Raw genomic sequence first — 19,001 nt, 5'->3', positions numbered from 1 at the left:
CCCCTGATGGTCCCCGGGCGTCCCTCGGCGTCCGCGCAGTCCCCGGGCGGCCACAGCAGGCCTCCGACATCTTCTCCTGGTCTCCAGCGGTCCCAGGAATGCATTGAGCGAGTGTGAGCGCGCAATGCATTCCTGGGACTGCTGGAGACCCTGGAGAAGATGCCGGAGGCCTGCTGTGGACGCCCGGGGACTTGGTAAGTATGAAAAGAGGGTTAGGGGATAAAAAATAAAAAATAAAAAAAAATTCGAATGATTCAAAAAACCACAGTTTTTGGAATCATTCGGATAAGGGATGTCCGGATAACGGATACTCAACCTGTATACTGTACTGTAGTAGCAAACAAAGATGGGTCATAGGAAAGACAGACATTAGGTCTACAAGCATTAGGTCGACCACTGAAGGTTGACATGCATGAAGGTCGACATGACTGAAGGTCAACATGGGTTAGGGAGACATGGTCATTAGGAAAACTAAATTATTAGGTCGACATGGGTATGGTCAACATTCAAAAAGTTCACCATAGAGTTTTTCATTATTGTTGCCTGAATGTCGACACAGTCAACATGGACACTAGAAAAGTGCATTGCGTCCCCTCAGCCTCGGCCAAAAAGGCGTGGACTGGATTTTATAAAGTGCTGCGCCCGCCATACTGTACTTTAGAAAATCCACTCAATCCCAAATGTCGACATACAGTACTGTAGTTTTAAGTGTCCATGCACTCGGCACACTATTTTATTCTCCCACAATGCCCCAGTGCAGTGATGGCTAACCTTAACACTCCAGCTGTTGTTGAACTACACATCCCAGCATGCCCTGCATCAGTTTTAGCATGGCCAAATAGTAAAACTGTAGCAGGGCATGCTGGGATGTGTAGTTCAATAACAGCTGGAGTGTCAAGGTTAGCCATCACTGCCCTAGTGGATATTAGGGCATGAAATACCGCCTGTCGGCTCTTTAAACAGTGAAAAATCCTATGCCGACCTAATGCTTGTGTCGACCTAATGACTTGTTGACCTTGTCCCATGTGGACCTTGCACTTGCAGTATGTCGACCTAGTGGTGAGGCCCTAATGACTGTCGACCATCTTTAGGTCGACCAACTGAATTCTGCTGCAGGGGCAGAGGACTGGGGGGAGCACATGGGTGATGCTGCACTTTTACTGTATACCGCTACAGTATGTGCGCTTCATCACTGAATATAACTTTTTGACAAAATATTTTGCTAAATAAACCAACCAACATTTTTCAATGCTAACTTTTCATGTCTTTTAATTTTTATTTAAATCATCGAGGGAAGGTTGGCTTCAGTTTCTCACAAATACAGTATCCTATAAACGACAACACATTAGTGGGGGTTGGTGGTGGAGAGCTTTACCACATAGAAATGCTAATGAGTTAGTGTACTTGGAGTGGGGAGGCTAATAGTGTGATTTTTCCTTTCACAGATACAAGATTCAAATGTAAATGTCCTTTTTAGACAATGCAGTCCAGGTGTATAGAGACCCTTAATCAAATTATCTGTCTGCACTTAACACTACAGAAAGGAGGGTGAACTGGCATCTCTAGTATGCAGCTTTGAAAAGGGGAATCCAGTCATCACATTTGAAGAAAACTTTCAGATTTTCACAAATACAGTATACAGTACAGTACAGTACAGGTTGAGTATGCCCTATCCGAAATGCTCGGGACCGCGAGCATTTCGGATAGGGGAATTTTCCGTTTTTTGGAATATTTTTTTTGCAGCCATACAGTACTTACAGTACCTGTCCCCTGATGGTCCCCGGGCGTCCCTCGGCGTCCGCGCAGTCCCCGGGCGGCCACAGCAGGCCTCCGGCATCTTCTCCAGGGTCTCCAGCGGTCCCAGGAATGCATTGTGCGAGTGTGAGCGCGCAATGCATTCCTGGGACTGCTGGAGATCCTGGAGAAGATGCCGGAGGCCTGCTGTGGACGCCCGGGGACTTGGTAAGTATGAAAAGAGGGTTAGGGGTTAAAAAATAAAAAATAAAAAAAAATTCGAATGATTCAAAAAACCACAGTTTTTGGAATCATTCGGATAAGGGATGTCCGGATAACGGATACTCAACCTGTATACTGTACTGTAGTAGCAAACAAAGATGGGTCATAGGAAAGACAGACATTAGGTCTACAAGCATTAGGTCGACCACTGAAGGTTGACATGCATGAAGGTCGACATGACTGAAGGTCAACATGGGTTAGGGAGACATGGTCATTAGGAAAACTAAATTATTAGGTCGACATGGGTATGGTCAACATTCAAAAAGTTCACCATAGAGTTTTTCATTATTGTTGCCTGAATGTCGACACAGTCAACATGGACACTAGAAAAGTGCATTGCGTCCCCTCAGCCTCGGCCAACGCCACGCCAACAAAAGACACAATTAGGAGAGAAAGAAAAAAAAAACACAAACTCAATAAACAAATGACAGGACTTACTCTCAGATGGAGCGGCGCCGCTTGTTGAGGCGGTGGGGGCTGTATCGGCCTGCATTTCCCTCCTCCTCCTCTGAAGTCCTGTGTAAAAATAACATTTACAGTATAATGTAGTGTCCTTTCAAACATTAGTGCATTGGGTCAACACCACTAGGTCGACAGAAAGCAAGGTCGACATGGTTTTAGGTCGACTTTGGTCAAGGTCGACATTTCATTTGGTCAACACACCTATTACAGCATTCCCGCCAGACAATGGGCCTTATTCTGATCGGTGCAGATTTCTCCGCATGCGGTCGTCCCGCCGATGGTTATCGTCTGCACATGTGCAGAGGTCACTCTGCGCATGTGCAGGCGATTTCGCCGCACGTATTCTTTACACGCCGCACAGGGGGCGTAGAGGGGCGTGAGGGGCTACTTAGCCCCATTACCCTATGCATACGCCCCGCGTTTCATGGGCGTTCCCATTATCTGCAAATATTGGGGAAGATGTAGAACCGGCCCTTTGAGGGTGACCAAACTGCTGATGCGGCCCCGGATGAACTTGAGTTTGACACCCCTGCCCTAGTGGATGATAGGGCATGAAATACAGTTTCGCCTGTCAGCACATGGCGGATTCCAAAAACACTGGAATATACCATGTCGACCTTTTGAATGTTGACATACTGTAATGCTTGTGTCAATTTAATCACATGTCCACCTTGGCCCATGTCGACCTTCCTGCAAGTCGACCTAGTGGGGTCGACCTAATGACTGTAGACCTAAGTTCATTCTGACCGATGTCCCGATTCCCTTTTTTCACAGTAAACCACCCCCACTATCAACGCCGACCCGAAGCGTGGCGAGCGCAGCGAGCCCACGAGGGGCGGCGTTACGTGTCCAACGACCTTTTCATAACCCCACTATCCACGTCGCCGTGGAGTTCAGAACAGAAAGTGTGGCGAGCGCAGCGAGCCACCGAGCCCAGCGAGCACCGGGCGCGAGGGGACACGGATACCTGTACAGATAAACGCTTACCCACGCGGGCTTCACAGGTGTCCGCGTCCCCTTGCGTTTGTGTCTATCCAATTATCCATACCCACTATAACAGTAAATACTGTACTACAGTACTAATGTACTTTAATTTTGTTAATGTCATGTACTGTACAGTACCTCTGCTGAGCTTGGCCCTCAATTTGGCCAGTTTATCTGGCTGTCTCCGAAGCAGGTCACTCCACCTCTTCTGCAGCGAGAGGATACTCCTCTCCCTGTGCAGGACCTCCTCGATCTCCTCCTTTGCGCTCCTGTATGCGCTGTGCTTCTCGGCATTACTGGCCAAGGATTTGTCCACATGCCGCAGCAAAATCAGGAGCTCCGCATCAGAGAAGTTCCTGTTTCTGTGCGCCATGTTGCCTACAGTATACTGTAATGGTGGCCGCCTTCCACGCATGTCACATGTCGACACAGGTCACATGTCAAACACAGCAAGTCCCATCATTCAAGTTTCTGTCCCTACATTAGAGTACTACTTACGGAAGCCCTCCACTATAAAAACGGAAAAATTCGCAGAACAAATTTGTGTTACTAACGGAAGTCCTCCACTAGAAACGGAACAATTCGCAGAACTTAGGAGACCCGCATACGGATGCCTTCCACTGGAAACGGAAAAATTCGCAGAACAAATTTGCGCAGAAGCCACGACTAGTGTACTGTAATAACTGATTAAGGATGCCCTCCGTTAAAAACGGAAAAATTCGCAGGACTAAAAACAAAGTAAGCTGTAGTAACGTACTGTATGTTGAGTACTAAAACACCTGCAACGCACAGTTTATTAAATTAAATTAATACAGTATGAGGCCTCCCATATACTGTACTGTACGGTATGAAGACAATTTTATTAAAGTTAAGAAACCCATTCACTGTATAGTACTGTACAGTACTGGATTGATTACTTTAGCCTACTGACTACCATGTGTCCTGCGTTTTGTGTCATGCGCTGGGGAGTGTTCACTTCCAAAATGGATTCTGCTCAGAGACTGAGACAGCGTTACAGCTACGCAGAGCTGATCATTTTGGTTAGCTGCCGGGACAAGCCTCTGAGCAATAATCGGGAGAAGCGCAATGCTTACAGGGATGCGCGAAGGATAATACTACGCAAGTACTGCCGGCTGCGCAGGATTAGGTCGCTCCAAAGAAAATGGAGCGACCTAGTCACAAGGCAGCCTGCGAAGCTGGAGGCCCTGCGCCGTTCCGTCGCCAGTAAGTACTGTACACTACTCCTGTTAGGTACTTTACATTGAACTCTACTGTACAGTATACTGTACTGTATTTAGATTGTGTACTGATCCTGTACCTACAGTACCAACTACTGTAGGTTGACAAGCATTGTGTCGACACCCATAGGTTAACAGACAGCAAGGTCTACATGTGTTTAGGCCAACATGGGTCAAGGTGGACATGTGGTTAGATTGACACAAGCATTACAGTACAGTATGTCAACATTCAGAAGGTCGACATGGTGTTTTCCAGTGTTTTGGGGATCCGCCATGTACTGACAGGCGAAACGGTATTTCATGCCCTAACATCCACTAGGGCAGGGGTGTCAAACTCAAATTCATCCGGGGCCACATCAGCAGTTTGGTCACCCTCAAAGGGCCAGTTCTTCATCTTCCCCAATATTTGCAGATACAGTAATAATTACCCCGAAACACCATTTTTAAGGGCATATCCGCAAATACTGTATTAGGTAATGCAGCACACAGTACTGTATACTGTACACAGTGGCGTAACTTAAACTTTTGCGCCCCCCCGCCGGGACAATTTCACCGCCCCCCCCCCCCCCCCCCCCCCCCGGATAATTTTGTAGCTCTCCCCCCCCCCCCGTTAAAAGACCCCCCCCGGGAGCTGACAGGGGGGTCCGTGCGGCGCGGAGGTACCTGTATTAAAGGAGAGCCTGGAGGTCCCTGCGCCGCCTAGTATGATGCTGCCGGGGTCCCTGCAGTGAAGTGGAAATAACGCGCTATCTCCAGCGGAGATAGCGCGTTATTTCCACTTCACTGCAGGGACCCCGGCAGCATCATACTCAGCGCCGCAGGCGCAGGGACCTCCAGGCTCTCCCTTAAACAGGTACCTCCGCGCCGCACAGACCCCCCTGCCAGCTCCCGCTGCACCCACATGCAGTGGGGAGCTGGCGGAGATCCACCAGCGCCCGCAGCCCCCCGGCGCCTCCCCGCCATGCGGGGGCTGCGGCCTAATTGTTACGCCACTGACTGTACAGTATTTTTTTTTAAAATTACTACAGTATACAGGTACTGTACTGTATATTCGGCTAGCCCATGGTACAGTCAGAGCCGGCCTTAGGCATAGGCAAACTAGGCAATTGCCTAGGGCATTTGGAATGCCTGGGGGCATCAGCAGCTTCTGCTGATTAAAATGATATGTGTGTGAGTGAGGCTGTATCTGCATATAAATTGTGTAATCATGGAAATCACTGTAACATACAGTACTGTAGCATTCTGTATGCAGGTACAGCCACAGTCGCACACAAAATACAGTATAGGCATGCTGCATATCATTTTAATCATGGGAAGCTCCTTGTGTGTCCTGGTCACATAACAATCCAAATAAGATGAATTTTCAGCAAAAAATGCACCCAACGTTAGCAGAACTGGCCAGGAGCTGCATGGCTTATTGAGTCAAGATATACTGTACTGTATGAGGAAACATCTGTATCCAAGCAGAGGCAGAGGTCACAGTGTTAGCGGCTGTGCGAGTGCTGTCTGTGGGTGGGTTGGTTGTGCCATAGTGTTCGGCATATGTCTAAGGGGCATTACTGTATGTGTGTCATGTACAGTATAAATGCATTAATAATGTGCGACATACAGTACAGTACTGTATGTGTAACAGGCATTACTGTATGTGTGTCATGTGTATACGGGCATTAATAATGTGCAACATACTGTACTGTACTGTACAGTATGTGTAATGGGCATTGTGTGTGTCATTATGTGTATGAAGGGCATTAATAAAGGTTGGCATACAGTAATGTGTAAGGGGCATTATGGTTATACAGTAAGGACATTAATAACATGTGTCATGTGTAAGGGGCATTACTGTGTGGTATTATCAGGGGTGCCGAGAGAAAGGGGTAGGGGGTACAAATTACCCAGGCCAAAGTCTGATGGATGATGTCCCTGATCACATGACGGTACAAACATTGTCTGGCGGGAATGCTGTAATACTGTAGGTGAAGGCTGCGTGGGCCACATGTCGAGGTCTTGCGGGCCAGATTTGGCCCATGGGCCTTGTGTTTGACACCCGTGCACTAGAGCGTGGTGGGATAATAAAATACAGTACTTGTACTTTACTGTACTAATGTTTGAAAGGACACTACAGTATACTGTAAATGTTATTTTTACACAGGACGTCAGAGGAGGAGCAGGGAAAGGGCACTTTTGTCATCAAGTGGAAGCGTGGCAAGCGGTATGTGTCCTATACACTTTGGAGCGGAGTGGATTTTCTAAAGTACAGTATGGCGGGCGCAGCACTTTATTAAATCCAGTCCACGCCTTTTTGTAAACCCAGTAATGAGTAAAGTAACTTTATTTAAACAGCACACTTTCTCATTTTTCTCATCTTCACACAGTGCCTCCGCTTGAAGGCGAGGACACCCTGCCCTTGCGGGCCGCTACTGCCCCCAGCGCCTCAGCCGCTCCGTCTGAGAGTAAGTCCTGTCATTTCTTTATTGAGTTTGTGTTTTTTTTTTCTTTCTCTCCTACTGTACAGTAATTGTGTCTTTTCTTAGCGTGCCATTGGCCCACGCTGGTAGCGTGGGCCAATGGCAGCCTAGCGCAGCCCTGCGTAGTCAGCGTTGTGTCCATGTCAGGGGGTGGGGGTGGAGCGTTGCGCCAATGCCTCTGATGCACAAAAGGAGGCAATTGCCACTGGCAGTACTAGTGTACATCCGGTACTGCACTGACAAATGCCTCCTTTTGAAACAACCACTATCCAGGGCAGCCGTAAGCAGGGAATGCGCAGCGGTATGTGTCCTATCCACTTTGGAGCGGAGTGGATTTTCTAAAGTACAGTATGGCGGGCGCAGCACTTTATTAAATCCAGTCCACGCCTTTTTGTAAACCCAGTAATGAGTACAGTAACTTTATTTAAACAGCACACTTTCTCATTTTTCTCATCTTCACACAGTGCCTCCGCTTGAAGGCGAGGATACCCTGCCCTTGCGGGCCGTTACTGCCCCCAGCGCCTCAGCCGCTCCGTCTGAGAGTAAGTCCTGTCATTTCTTTATTGAGTTTGTGTTTTTTTTTTCTTTCTCTCCTACTGTACAGTAATTGTCCTATCCACTTTGGAGCGGAGTGGATTTTCTAAAGTACAGTATGGCGGGCGCAGCACTTTATTAAATCCAGTCCACGCCTTTTTGTAAACCCAGTAATGAGTACAGTAACTTTATTTAAACAGCACACTTTCTCATTTTTCTCATCTTCACACAGTGCCTCCGCTTGAAGGCGAGGACACCCTGCCCTTGCGGGCCGTTACTGCCCCCAGCGCCTCAGCCGCTCCGTCTGAGAGTAAGTCCTGTCATTTCTTTATTGAGTTTGTGTTTTTTTTTTTCTTTCTCTCCTACTGTACAGTAATTGTGTCTTTTCTTAGCGTGCCATTGGCCCACGCTGGTAGCGTGGGCCAATGGCAGCCTAGCGCAGCCCTGCGTAGTCAGCGTTGTGTCCATGTCAGGGGGGTGGGGGTGGAGCGTTGCGCCAATGCCTCTGATGCACAAAAGGAGGCAATTGCCACTGGCAGTACTAGTGTACATCCGGTACTGCACTGACAAATGCCTCCTTTTGAAACAACCACTATCCAGGGCAGCCGTAAGCAGGGAATGCGCAGCGGTATGTGTCCTATCCACTTTGGAGCGGAGTGGATTTTCTAAAGTACAGTATGGCGGGCGCAGCACTTTATTAAATCGAGTCCACGCCTTTTTGTAAACCCAGTAATGAGTACAGTAACTTTATTTAAACAGCACACTTTCTCATTTTTCTCATCTTCACACAGTGCCTCCGCTTGAAGGCGAGGATACCCTGCCCTTGCGGGCCGTTACTGCCCCCAGCGCCTCAGCCGCTCCGTCTGAGAGTAAGTCCTGTCATTTCTTTATTGAGTTTGTGTTTTTTTTTTCTTTCTCTCCTACTGTACAGTAATTGTCCTATCCACTTTGGAGCGGAGTGGATTTTCTAAAGTACAGTATGGCGGGCGCAGCACTTTATTAAATCCAGTCCACGCCTTTTTGTAAACCCAGTAATGAGTACAGTAACTTTATTTAAACAGCACACTTTCTCATTTTTCTCATCTTCACACAGTGCCTCCGCTTGAAGGCGAGGACACCCTGCCCTTGCGGGCCGCTACTGACCCCAGCGCCTCAGCCGCTCCGTCTGAGAGTAAGTCCTGTCATTTCTTTATTGAGTTTGTGTTTTTTTTTTTCTTTCTCTCCTACTGTACAGTAATTGTGTCTTTTCTTAGCGTGCCATTGGCCCACGCTGGTAGCGTGGGCCAATGGCAGCCTAGCGCAGCCCTGCGTAGTCAGCGTTGTGTCCATGTCAGGGGGGTGGGGGTGGAGCGTTGCGCCAATGCCTCTGATGCACAAAAGGAGGCAATTGCCACTGGCAGTACTAGTGTACATCCGGTACTGCACTGACAAATGCCTCCTTTTGAAACAACCACTATCCAGGGCAGCCGTAAGCAGGGAATGCGCAGCGGTATGTGTCCTATCCACTTTGGAGCGGAGTGGATTTTCTAAAGTACAGTATGGCGGGCGCAGCACTTTATTAAATCCAGTCCACGCCTTTTTGTAAACCCAGTAATGAGTACAGTAACTTTATTTAAACAGCACACTTTCTCATTTTTCTCATCTTCACACAGTGCCTCCGCTTGAAGGCGAGGATACCCTGCCCTTGCGGGCCGTTACTGCCCCCAGCGCCTCAGCCGCTCCGTCTGAGAGTAAGTCCTGTCATTTCTTTATTGAGTTTGTGTTTTTTTTTTCTTTCTCTCCTACTGTACAGTAATTGTCCTATCCACTTTGGAGCGGAGTGGATTTTCTAAAGTACAGTATGGCGGGCGCAGCACTTTATTAAATCCAGTCCACGCCTTTTTGTAAACCCAGTAATGAGTACAGTAACTTTATTTAAACAGCACACTTTCTCATTTTTCTCATCTTCACACAGTGCCTCCGCTTGAAGACGAGGACACCCTGCCCTTGCGGGCCGTTACTGCCCCCAGCGCCTCAGCCGCTCCGTCTGAGAGTAAGTCCTGTCATTTCTTTATTGAGTTTGTGTTTTTTTTTTTCTTTCTCTCCTACTGTACAGTAATTGTGTCTTTTCTTAGCGTGCCATTGGCCCACGCTGGTAGCGTGGGCCAATGGCAGCCTAGCGCAGCCCTGCGTAGTCAGCGTTGTGTCCATGTCAGGGGGGTGGGGGTGGAGCGTTGCGCCAATGCCTCTGATGCACAAAAGGAGGCAATTGCCACTGGCAGTACTAGTGTACATCCGGTACTGCACTGACAAATGCCTCCTTTTGAAACAACCACTATCCAGGGCAGCCGTAAGCAGGGAATGCGCAGCGGTATGTGTCCTATCCACTTTGGAGCGGAGTGGATTTTCTAAAGTACAGTATGGCGGGCGCAGCACTTTATTAAATCCAGTCCACGCCTTTTTGTAAACCCAGTAATGAGTACAGTAACTTTATTTAAACAGCACACTTTCTCATTTTTCTCATCTTCACACAGTGCCTCCGCTTGAAGGCGAGGATACCCTGCCCTTGCGGGCCGTTACTGCCCCCAGCGCCTCAGCCGCTCCGTCTGAGAGTAAGTCCTGTCATTTCTTTATTGAGTTTGTGTTTTTTTTTTCTTTCTCTCCTACTGTACAGTAATTGTCCTATCCACTTTGGAGCGGAGTGGATTTTCTAAAGTACAGTATGGCGGGCGCAGCACTTTATTAAATCCAGTCCACGCCTTTTTGTAAACCCAGTAATGAGTACAGTAACTTTATTTAAACAGCACACTTTCTCATTTTTCTCATCTTCACACAGTGCCTCCGCTTGAAGACGAGGACACCCTGCCCTTGCGGGCCGTTACTGCCCCCAGCGCCTCAGCCGCTCCGTCTGAGAGTAAGTCCTGTCATTTCTTTATTGAGTTTGTGTTTTTTTTTTTCTTTCTCTCCTACTGTACAGTAATTGTGTCTTTTCTTAGCGTGCCATTGGCCCACGCTGGTAGCGTGGGCCAATGGCAGCCTAGCGCAGCCCTGCGTAGTCAGCGTTGTGTCCATGTCAGGGGGGTGGGGGTGGAGCGTTGCGCCAATGCCTCTGATGCACAAAAGGAGGCAATTGCCACTGGCAGTACTAGTGTACATCCGGTACTGCACTGACAAATGCCTCCTTTTGAAACAACCACTATCCAGGGCAGCCGTAAGCAGGGAATGCGCAGCGGTATGTGTCCTATCCACTTTGGAGCGGAGTGGATTTTCTAAAGTACAGTATGGCGGGCGCAGCACTTTATTAAATCCAGTCACGCCTTTTTGTAAACCCAGTAATGAGTACAGTAACTTTATTTAAACAGCACACTTTCTCATTTTTCTCATCTTCACACAGTGCCTCCGCTTGAAGGCGAGGATACCCTGCCCTTGCGGGCCGTTACTGCCCCCAGCGCCTCAGCCGCTCCGTCTGAGAGTAAGTCCTGTCATTTCTTTATTGAGTTTGTGTGTTTTTTTTTTCTTTCTCTCCTACTGTACAGTAATTGTCCTATCCACTTTGGAGCGGAGTGGATTTTCTAAAGTACAGTATGGCGGGCGCAGCACTTTATTAAATCCAGTCCACGCCTTTTTGTAAACCCAGTAATGAGTACAGTAACTTTATTTAAACAGCACACTTTCTCATTTTTCTCATCTTCACACAGTGCCTCCGCTTGAAGACGAGGACACCCTGCCCTTGCGGGCCGTTACTGCCCCCAGCGCCTCAGCCGCTCCGTCTGAGAGTAAGTCCTGTCATTTCTTTATTGAGTTTGTGTTTTTTTTTTCTTTCTCTCCTACTGTACAGTAATTGTGTCTTTTCTTAGCGTGCCATTGGCCCACGCTGGTAGCGTGGGCCAATGGCAGCCTAGCGCAGCCCTGCGTAGTCAGCGTTGTGTCCATGTCAGGGGGGTGGGGGTGGAGCGTTGCGCCAATGCCTCTGATGCACAAAAGGAGGCAATTGCCACTGGCAGTACTAGTGTACATCCGGTACTGCACTGGCAAATGCCTCCTTTTGAACAACCACTATCCAGGACAGCCGTAAGCAGGAATGCGCAGCGGTATGTGTCCTATCCACTTTGGAGCAGAGTGGATTTTCTAAAGTACAGTATGGCGGGCGCAGCACTTTATAAAATTCAGTCCACGCCTTTTTGTAAAGCCACCCCGCCCTATTTACAGTAATAAGAGTACGGTAAGTTTATTAACAGTAAACAGCGCTTGTTTTCATTTTTGACATTTTCCCACAGTGCCTCCGCTTCAAGACCAGGGCACCCTGCCCTGCGGGGCAAGCTACAGGCCCCCCCTCAAGCATCGCCACGATGCTAAGCAGTAAGTCCTGTCATTTCTTTATTGTGTTTTGTGTTTGTGTGTTTGAACTTGTGTAGTTTTTTTGCCGTGCCGTTGGGCGACGCTGTCAGCATCGGCCAACGGCAGCCTAGCACAGTCAGCGTAGTGTCCCCGCGGGAGCCCTGCACAATTACCGTAATGTCCCCGTCAGGTACTGTAGCTCTGCGTCTCGTGCACAAAGGGGGTGGGGGTGGAGGCGTGCGGTACGTCTGATGCACGACGTTTTGACCTACAGTACTGTAGACATTATTTATCTACAGTATACAGTACTGCAATACTGTATACTCTACCATAACCTCAGTGATCACAGTAGTGTGTGTGAACTAATGTTTCAAAGGACACTACAGTACAGTACAGTATACTGTAATGTACAGTACTGTAATTATTTTTACTCAGGACTTCAGAGGAGGATGGAAAGTGTACGCCCCAGAAGGTCACCTCAAACTTTGGCAGCCAGTAAGTGTCCTCCCGACCTGTTCATACAGTACCCCCAGTATCCACGTTGACGTGGAGTCTATTTTATCAAGTGTGGTGGGCACAGCACTTTATTGAAAACAGTCCACGGCTTTTTTTTTAACACCCCCTCCTCCCCAGCGCAGTTAGCGTAGTTTCCCTGCAGCAGCCCTTCGTAGTCATGCAAATTAGCGAGTAACTCTCACACAGTGCAGGTAAACGCCAGATCCCCTGCGCTGGTGGATGGGTAATCATGCGTGTACAATACTGTATTGCACAGGGGCCAATGTGTTTTATTATTTTTTACAGGTCCAGTCCAGAACAGACATCAGTGGCTGACCACCCCTCCTCGTCCTCGTTACCCTTTGAATATACCCAGTCCCTGTGCTTCCATCCGCCATGAAGAAGGTAAGCATTGCTGCGCATACTGTACTGTACAGTATAGTAGGTGTGCGTAGCCCATTTTATTAGGGGGTGCACCATTCCAGGGGCATGTCAATCACTGGACATGTCCATCACCGCCTATTATTACACAAAATGCCACACACTTTAATGCCCATTAGAGATACTGTAATTACACACACAGTAATGCCAATTCCACATACAGTACAGTACTGTAATGCCATGCACAGTAATGTCCATTCCACATACTGTAATGCCACACACAGTAATGCCCATTCCACATAATGCCACCCAACATACAGTACTGTACTGTACAGTACAGTAATGCCAATTACACATACAGTAATGCCACACACCATAATGGCCAACACTCATACTGTAATGCTACACACAGTAATGACCATTTTACATAATGCTACACACCATACTGCCCATTACACATTACAGTATGCCAGGGCTTGACCAATGTTTGTAAAACAGGGATAATAGAAAATGTGCGTTCCAATGGTGCACGTCAAAAATTTACACCGTAATGCCGATTACATGTCACACAGCCAATACATACTGGAGTATACCACATGCCATAATGCCCATTACACGTTATGCCACACACCGTAATGCCCATTGCACTGCAAACTGTGATGCCCTCACTGTGATGCCCATTACATGGTGCACCTCACACTTCGTAATGCCTATTACATGTCACACAGACATTACACATTATGCCTCAGACCGTGATGCCCATTCAACATTAAGCCTCACACCGTGATGCCCATTACACATTATGCCACACACCATGCTGCCCATCACACATAATGGTACACACAGTAATGGCCATTACACAGAATGCTATACACTATAATGGCCATTACACATTAGGCAACATACTGTACTGTATTGCCCATTACACATTATTTGACACACATTATGCCACACACCGTAATGCCCATTACATACTGTACTGTACTGTACATTATTATGCCACACAACTGCGGCTTACCTACAGTGCATTCTCATTGCTAGATGTTACATGCTTGATGCCAGGGATTTATTGCTCGATGCCAGGGATTACATCTTATTGCCCTGGTCTACATGCTCCATTCCAGGTGTCTCATGCTCGTTGCCAGAGGGTGTGAAATGCTAATTGCCAGGGGGGTGGGGTGAACTGCTCATTTCCAGGGGGTAACATGCATTTTACCAGGGGTTCCATGCTACCTGAGAAGGGGGTGGTTAAATGCTAATTGACAGTGGAAGTTTCATGCTCATTGCTTGGGGGCACACTGCACACACTTTCGGGAAGCATTAAGCACTCTTCGTATCAGATACAGTACCTGCTGGAGCCGCAGCCTTCTTCCTTTTTAAACTGCATTGCCCAAATGCCAGAGCCACAGCAGCCTCCTTCCCTTTTGAGCTGCTGCGTATGCTGCACGTCATTTTTGTAAAGCCACCCCCGCCCTATTTACAGTAATAAGAGTACGGTAAGTTTATTAACAGTAAACAGCACTTGTTCTCATTTTTGACATTTTCCCACAGTGACTCCAATTGTAGACCAGGGCACCCTTCCAGCCCCCACCGCCTCAGCCGCTCCATCTGAGAGTAAGTCCTGTCATTTCTTTATTGAGTTTGTGTTTTTTTTTCTTTCTCTCCTACTGTAATTGTGTCTTTTGTTGGCGTGTCATTGGCCCACGCTGGTAGCGTGGGCCAATGGCAGCCTAGCGCAGCCCTGCGTAGTCAGCGTTGTGTCCATGTCAGGGGGGTGGGGGTGGAGCGTTGCGCCAATGCCTCTGATGCACAAAAGGAGGCAATTGCCACTGGCAGTACTAGTGTACATACGGTACTGCACTGGCAAATGCCTCCTTTTGAAACAACCACTATCCAGGGCAGCCGTAAGCAGGGAATGCGCAGCGGTACATTACAGTACAGTATGTGTCTTATCACATTGGAGCAGAGTGGATCATCTAAAGTATAGTATGGCGGGCGCAGCACTTTATAAAATTCAGTCCACGCCTTTTTGTAAAGCCACACCCGCCCTATTTACAGTAATAAGAGTACGGTAAGTTTATTAACAGTAAACAGCACTTGTTCTCATTTTTGACATTTTCCCACAGTGACTCCAATTGTAGACCAGGGCACCCTTCCAGCCCCCAGCGCCTCAGCCGCTCCGTCTGAGAGTAAGTCCTGTCATTTCTTTATTGAGTTTGTGTTTTTTTTTCCTTTCTCTCCTAATTGTGTCTTTTCTTAGCGTGCCATTGGCCCACGCTGGTAGCGTGGGCCAATGGCAGCCTAGCGCAGCCCTGCGTAGTCAGCGTTGTGTCCATGTCAGGGGGGTGGGGGTGGAGCGTTGCGCCAATGCCTCTGATGCACAAAAGGAGGCTATTGCCACTAGCAGTACCACAGTAGTGTACATCCGGTACTGCACTGACAAATGCCTCCTTTTGAAACAACCACTATCCAGGGCAGCCGTAAGCAGGGAATGCGCAGCGGTATGTGTCCTATCCACTTTGGAGCGGAGTGGATTTTCTAAAGTACAGTATGGCGGGCGCAGCACTTTATTAAATCCAGTCCACGCCTTTTTGTAAAGCCACCCCCGCCCTATTTACAGTAATAAGAGTACGGTAAGTTTATTAACAGTAAACAGCACTTGTTCTCATTTTTGACATTTTCCCACAGTGACTCCAATTGTAGACCAGGGCACCCTTCCAGCCCCCAGCGCCTCAGCCGCTCCGTCTGAGAGTAAGTCCTGTCATTTCTTTATTGAGTTTGTGTTTTTTTTTCCTTTCTCTCCTAATTGTGTCTTTTCTTAGCGTGCCATTGGCCCACGCTGGTAGCGTGGGCCAATGGCAGCCTAGCGCAGCCCTGCGTAGTCAGCGTTGTGTCCATGTCAGGGGGGTGGGGGTGGAGCGTTGCGCCAATGCCTCTGATGCACAAAAGGAGGCAATTGCCACTGGCAGTACTAGTGTACATCCGGTACTGCACTGACAAATGCCTCCTTTTGAAACAACCACTATCCAGGGCAGCCGTAAGCAGGGAATGCGCAGCGGTATGTGTCCTATCCACTTTGGAGCGGAGTGGATTTTCTAAAGTACAGTATGGCGGGCGCAGCACTTTATTAAATCCAGTCCACGCCTTTTTGTAAAGCCACCCCCGCCCTATTTACAGTAATAAGAGTACGGTAAGTTTATTAACAGTAAACAGCACTTGTTCTCATTTTTGACATTTTCCCACAGTGACTCCGATTGAAGAACAGGGCACCGTGCCCTGCGGGCATGCTACAGGCCCCACCACCACCTCAGCCGCTCCGTCTGAGAGTAAGTCCTGTCATTTCTTTATTGAGTTTGTGTTTTTTTTTCCTTTCTCTCCTAATTGTGTCTTTTCTTGGCGTGCCATTGGCCCACGCTGGTACCCTGCGGGCATTCTACAGGCCCCCCCACCAATTGTTAATGTTGATTTATTATGACCAAAGGACAATACTGTAAGTGAAAAGCCTAGGTTACGTATTATGTCCGTAACCAGCGTACCTTTTATACCTACAGTACAGTAGGTACAGTATGTGCGAACAAATCGTGGCGCAGCGTAGCGTACCTTTATTGTGTATTATACACCAAAGAACCAATACCTTAATAATAGATCCCTTCGCAGTACTCTGTCTCTAATCTGCGAATACACCTTTAAGGACAGTGTCCGTAATATACCTTATCGCTATACAGTATGCGAATAACAGACGAGACCACAGTATAGAAGTAAGGAGATAGAAACTCCGTAAATGATGTATTGAAGTCCCTAATGGACAAAAGGGGGTTACAGGAATAGGAAATAACAGGTATAACAAGTAATACAATAGTCTAACAATGAGTATAATAATCAAGCTCTGCTAGGGGAAGAAAAACAGACACAGGATACAATCAGCCAACAATACACCGTTACACGTTATGCCACACACCGTAATGCCCATTGCACTGCAAACTGTGATGCCCTCACTGTGATGCCCATTACATGGTACACCTCACACTTCGTAATGCCTATTACATGTCACACAGACATTACACATTATGCCTCAGACCGTGATGCCCATTCAACATTAAGCCTCACACCGTGATGCCCATTACACATTATGCCACACACCATGCTGCCCATCACACATAATGGTACACACAGTAATGGCCATTACACAGAATGCTATACACTATAATGGCCATTACACATTAGGCAACATACTGTACTGTATTGCCCATTACACATTATTTGACACACATTATGCCACACACCGTAATGCCCATTACATACTGTACTGTACTGTACATTATTATGCCACACAACTGCGGCTTACCTACAGTGCATTCTCATTGCTAGATGTTACATGCTTGATGCCAGGGATTTATTGCTCGATGCCAGGGATTACATCTTATTGCCCTGGCAGCAGCCTCCTTCCCTTTTGAGCTGCTGCCATATGCTGCACGTCATATCGCACACTTACTGTACTTTACAGTAATAACCATACAGTAACTAGTGTATTACAAGTAATAATAATAATACTACAGTAATAAAAACTTTATTTTTAAAGCATATTTTCTCATTTTTCCACAGTGCTAAGGGTACAAGAGGACGAGGCAGCCTCCACCCCTCATCCAAATCCACCCATGGATAGAGGTAAAGTACAGTACAGTACAGTATACTGTAGTAATAGTAATGCTTACTGTACTGTAAAGTACAGTATTCAACATGTACAGTATTTCTGTTCTAAAACTGTACATTGTTTGTTTGTTTATTTTCACAGAAGAATTAAGAAGAGTGGTGCAAATGCTGCAGGGGATAATAAATCGGATTTTCAATTTATTATTAGAATTAATATAATTTTTTTTTTTTTTTTAATAAAAAATTTATAACAATCATTACTGTCAGTACGTTTCATTAAAGATGGTTTGCAGTTTGTAATTATTACAGTACAGTCTACTGGGCAGGTGTCAGTACAGTACATCTTTCCAAAACTTCTTTACACAGTACCATACAATTTGAATCATGTGTGGGGACTTCAAATACAGTATAATAAAAAATAAAATAAAAAAAACACAGCACATTAATTTAAACAGGACAAAGGCATACAGTATTTTAGGTACAATAATTTAAAGTACTGTTGGTCACAACAAAGCTTTTTGCAAGGCGTGGCTGTCCTTTGTTCTCTATCCAAAACACGCTTGATTTTGCTCATTGTAGAGTGGCATGTGGTGGATAAGGGGAGAAGAAAAAAGAATAGCGTTAGTACTGAATGGTCACAAGGGTTTCGGGGGGGGGGGGACATGTTGGCAGGGGAAGGGGATGGGAGAGAGGGAGAGAGATAATGTACAGTAAGATCATAAACGTACTTTTTTTCCATTTCATTGCCAGTCCTTTGTTCTCGGTCCCAAACACGCTTGATTTTGCTCATGGTAGAGTGTCATGGTGGATAATGGGAGAGAAGAATAAAGAATAACGTTAGTACTGAATGGTCACAAGGGTTTCGGGGGGGGGGGGGAGACACATGTTGGCAGAGGAAGGGGATGGGAGAGAGGGAGAGAGATACAGTAATGTACAGTAAGATCATAAACGTACTTTTTTTCCATTTCATTGCCAGTCCTTTGTTCTCGGTCCCAAACTCGCTTGATTTTGCTCATTGTAGAGTGGCATGTGGTGGATAAGGGGAGAAGAATAAAGAATAGCATTAGTACTGAATGGTCACAAGGGTTTCGGGGGGGGGGAGACATGTTGGCAGGGGAAGGGGATGGGAGAGAGGGAGAGAGATAATGTACAGTAATATCATAAACTTACTTTTTTTCCATTTCATTGCCTGTCCTTTGTTCTCTGTCCCAAACACGCTTGATTTTGCTCATGGTAGAGTGTCATGGTGGATAATGGGAGAGAAGAATAAAGAATAACGTTAGTACTGAATGGTCACAAGGGTTTCGGGGGGGGGGGGGGGAGACACATGTTGGCAGGGGAAGGGGATGGGAGAGAGGGATAGAGATACAGTAATGTACAGTAAGATCATAAACGTACTTTTTTTCCATTTCATTGCCAGTCCTTTGTTCTCGGTCCCAAACTCGCTTGATTTTGCTCA

The 19,001-nt window shown here is 47.0% G+C and overlaps 2 protein-coding genes across 5 annotated transcripts in view; both read left to right on the top strand.

The window, feature by feature from the left end:
- Positions 1 to 19,001, top strand: part of MARCHF1 (membrane associated ring-CH-type finger 1) — a 345,392-nt gene that overhangs the window by 163,934 nt on the left and 162,457 nt on the right. The gene's annotated exons all lie outside the window — the stretch shown is intronic.
- On the top strand, positions 4,446 to 18,178 carry LOC146026544 (uncharacterized). The gene is made up of 8 exons (XM_083157310.1): positions 4,446 to 4,686; positions 12,818 to 12,916; positions 14,444 to 14,506; positions 15,019 to 15,081; positions 15,581 to 15,643; positions 16,138 to 16,218; positions 17,495 to 17,557; positions 17,685 to 18,178. Exons 1-8 carry the CDS (start codon positions 4,446 to 4,448, stop codon positions 17,759 to 17,761), a joined length of 750 nt encoding a protein of 249 aa, XP_083013436.1. The 3' UTR covers positions 17,762 to 18,178.

The sequence above is a fragment of the Crinia signifera genome, chromosome 1 (assembly GCF_055691185.1).
Source record: "Crinia signifera chromosome 1, ASM5569118v1, whole genome shotgun sequence".
NCBI classification, from domain to species: Eukaryota; Metazoa; Chordata; class Amphibia; order Anura; family Myobatrachidae; genus Crinia; species Crinia signifera.
Note: the sequence above shows the minus strand (reverse complement) of the source record. Positions and strands in the feature narration are given on the sequence as shown.

What these genes read in the sequence shown, in the direction of transcription:
- LOC146026544 (XM_083157310.1), top strand. Translation starts at nt 4,446, where the DNA reads ATGGATTCTGCTCAGAGACTGAGACAGCGTTACAGCTACGCAGAGCTG. An exon ending in CTCAGCCGCTCCGTCTGAGA is followed by an intron (nt 15,644 to 16,137) that starts GTAAGTCCTGTC and finishes ATTTTCCCACAG; the next exon opens with TGACTCCGATTGAAGAACAG. An exon ending in AAATCCACCCATGGATAGAG is followed by an intron (nt 17,558 to 17,684) that starts GTAAAGTACAGT and finishes TTATTTTCACAG; the next exon opens with AAGAATTAAGAAGAGTGGTG.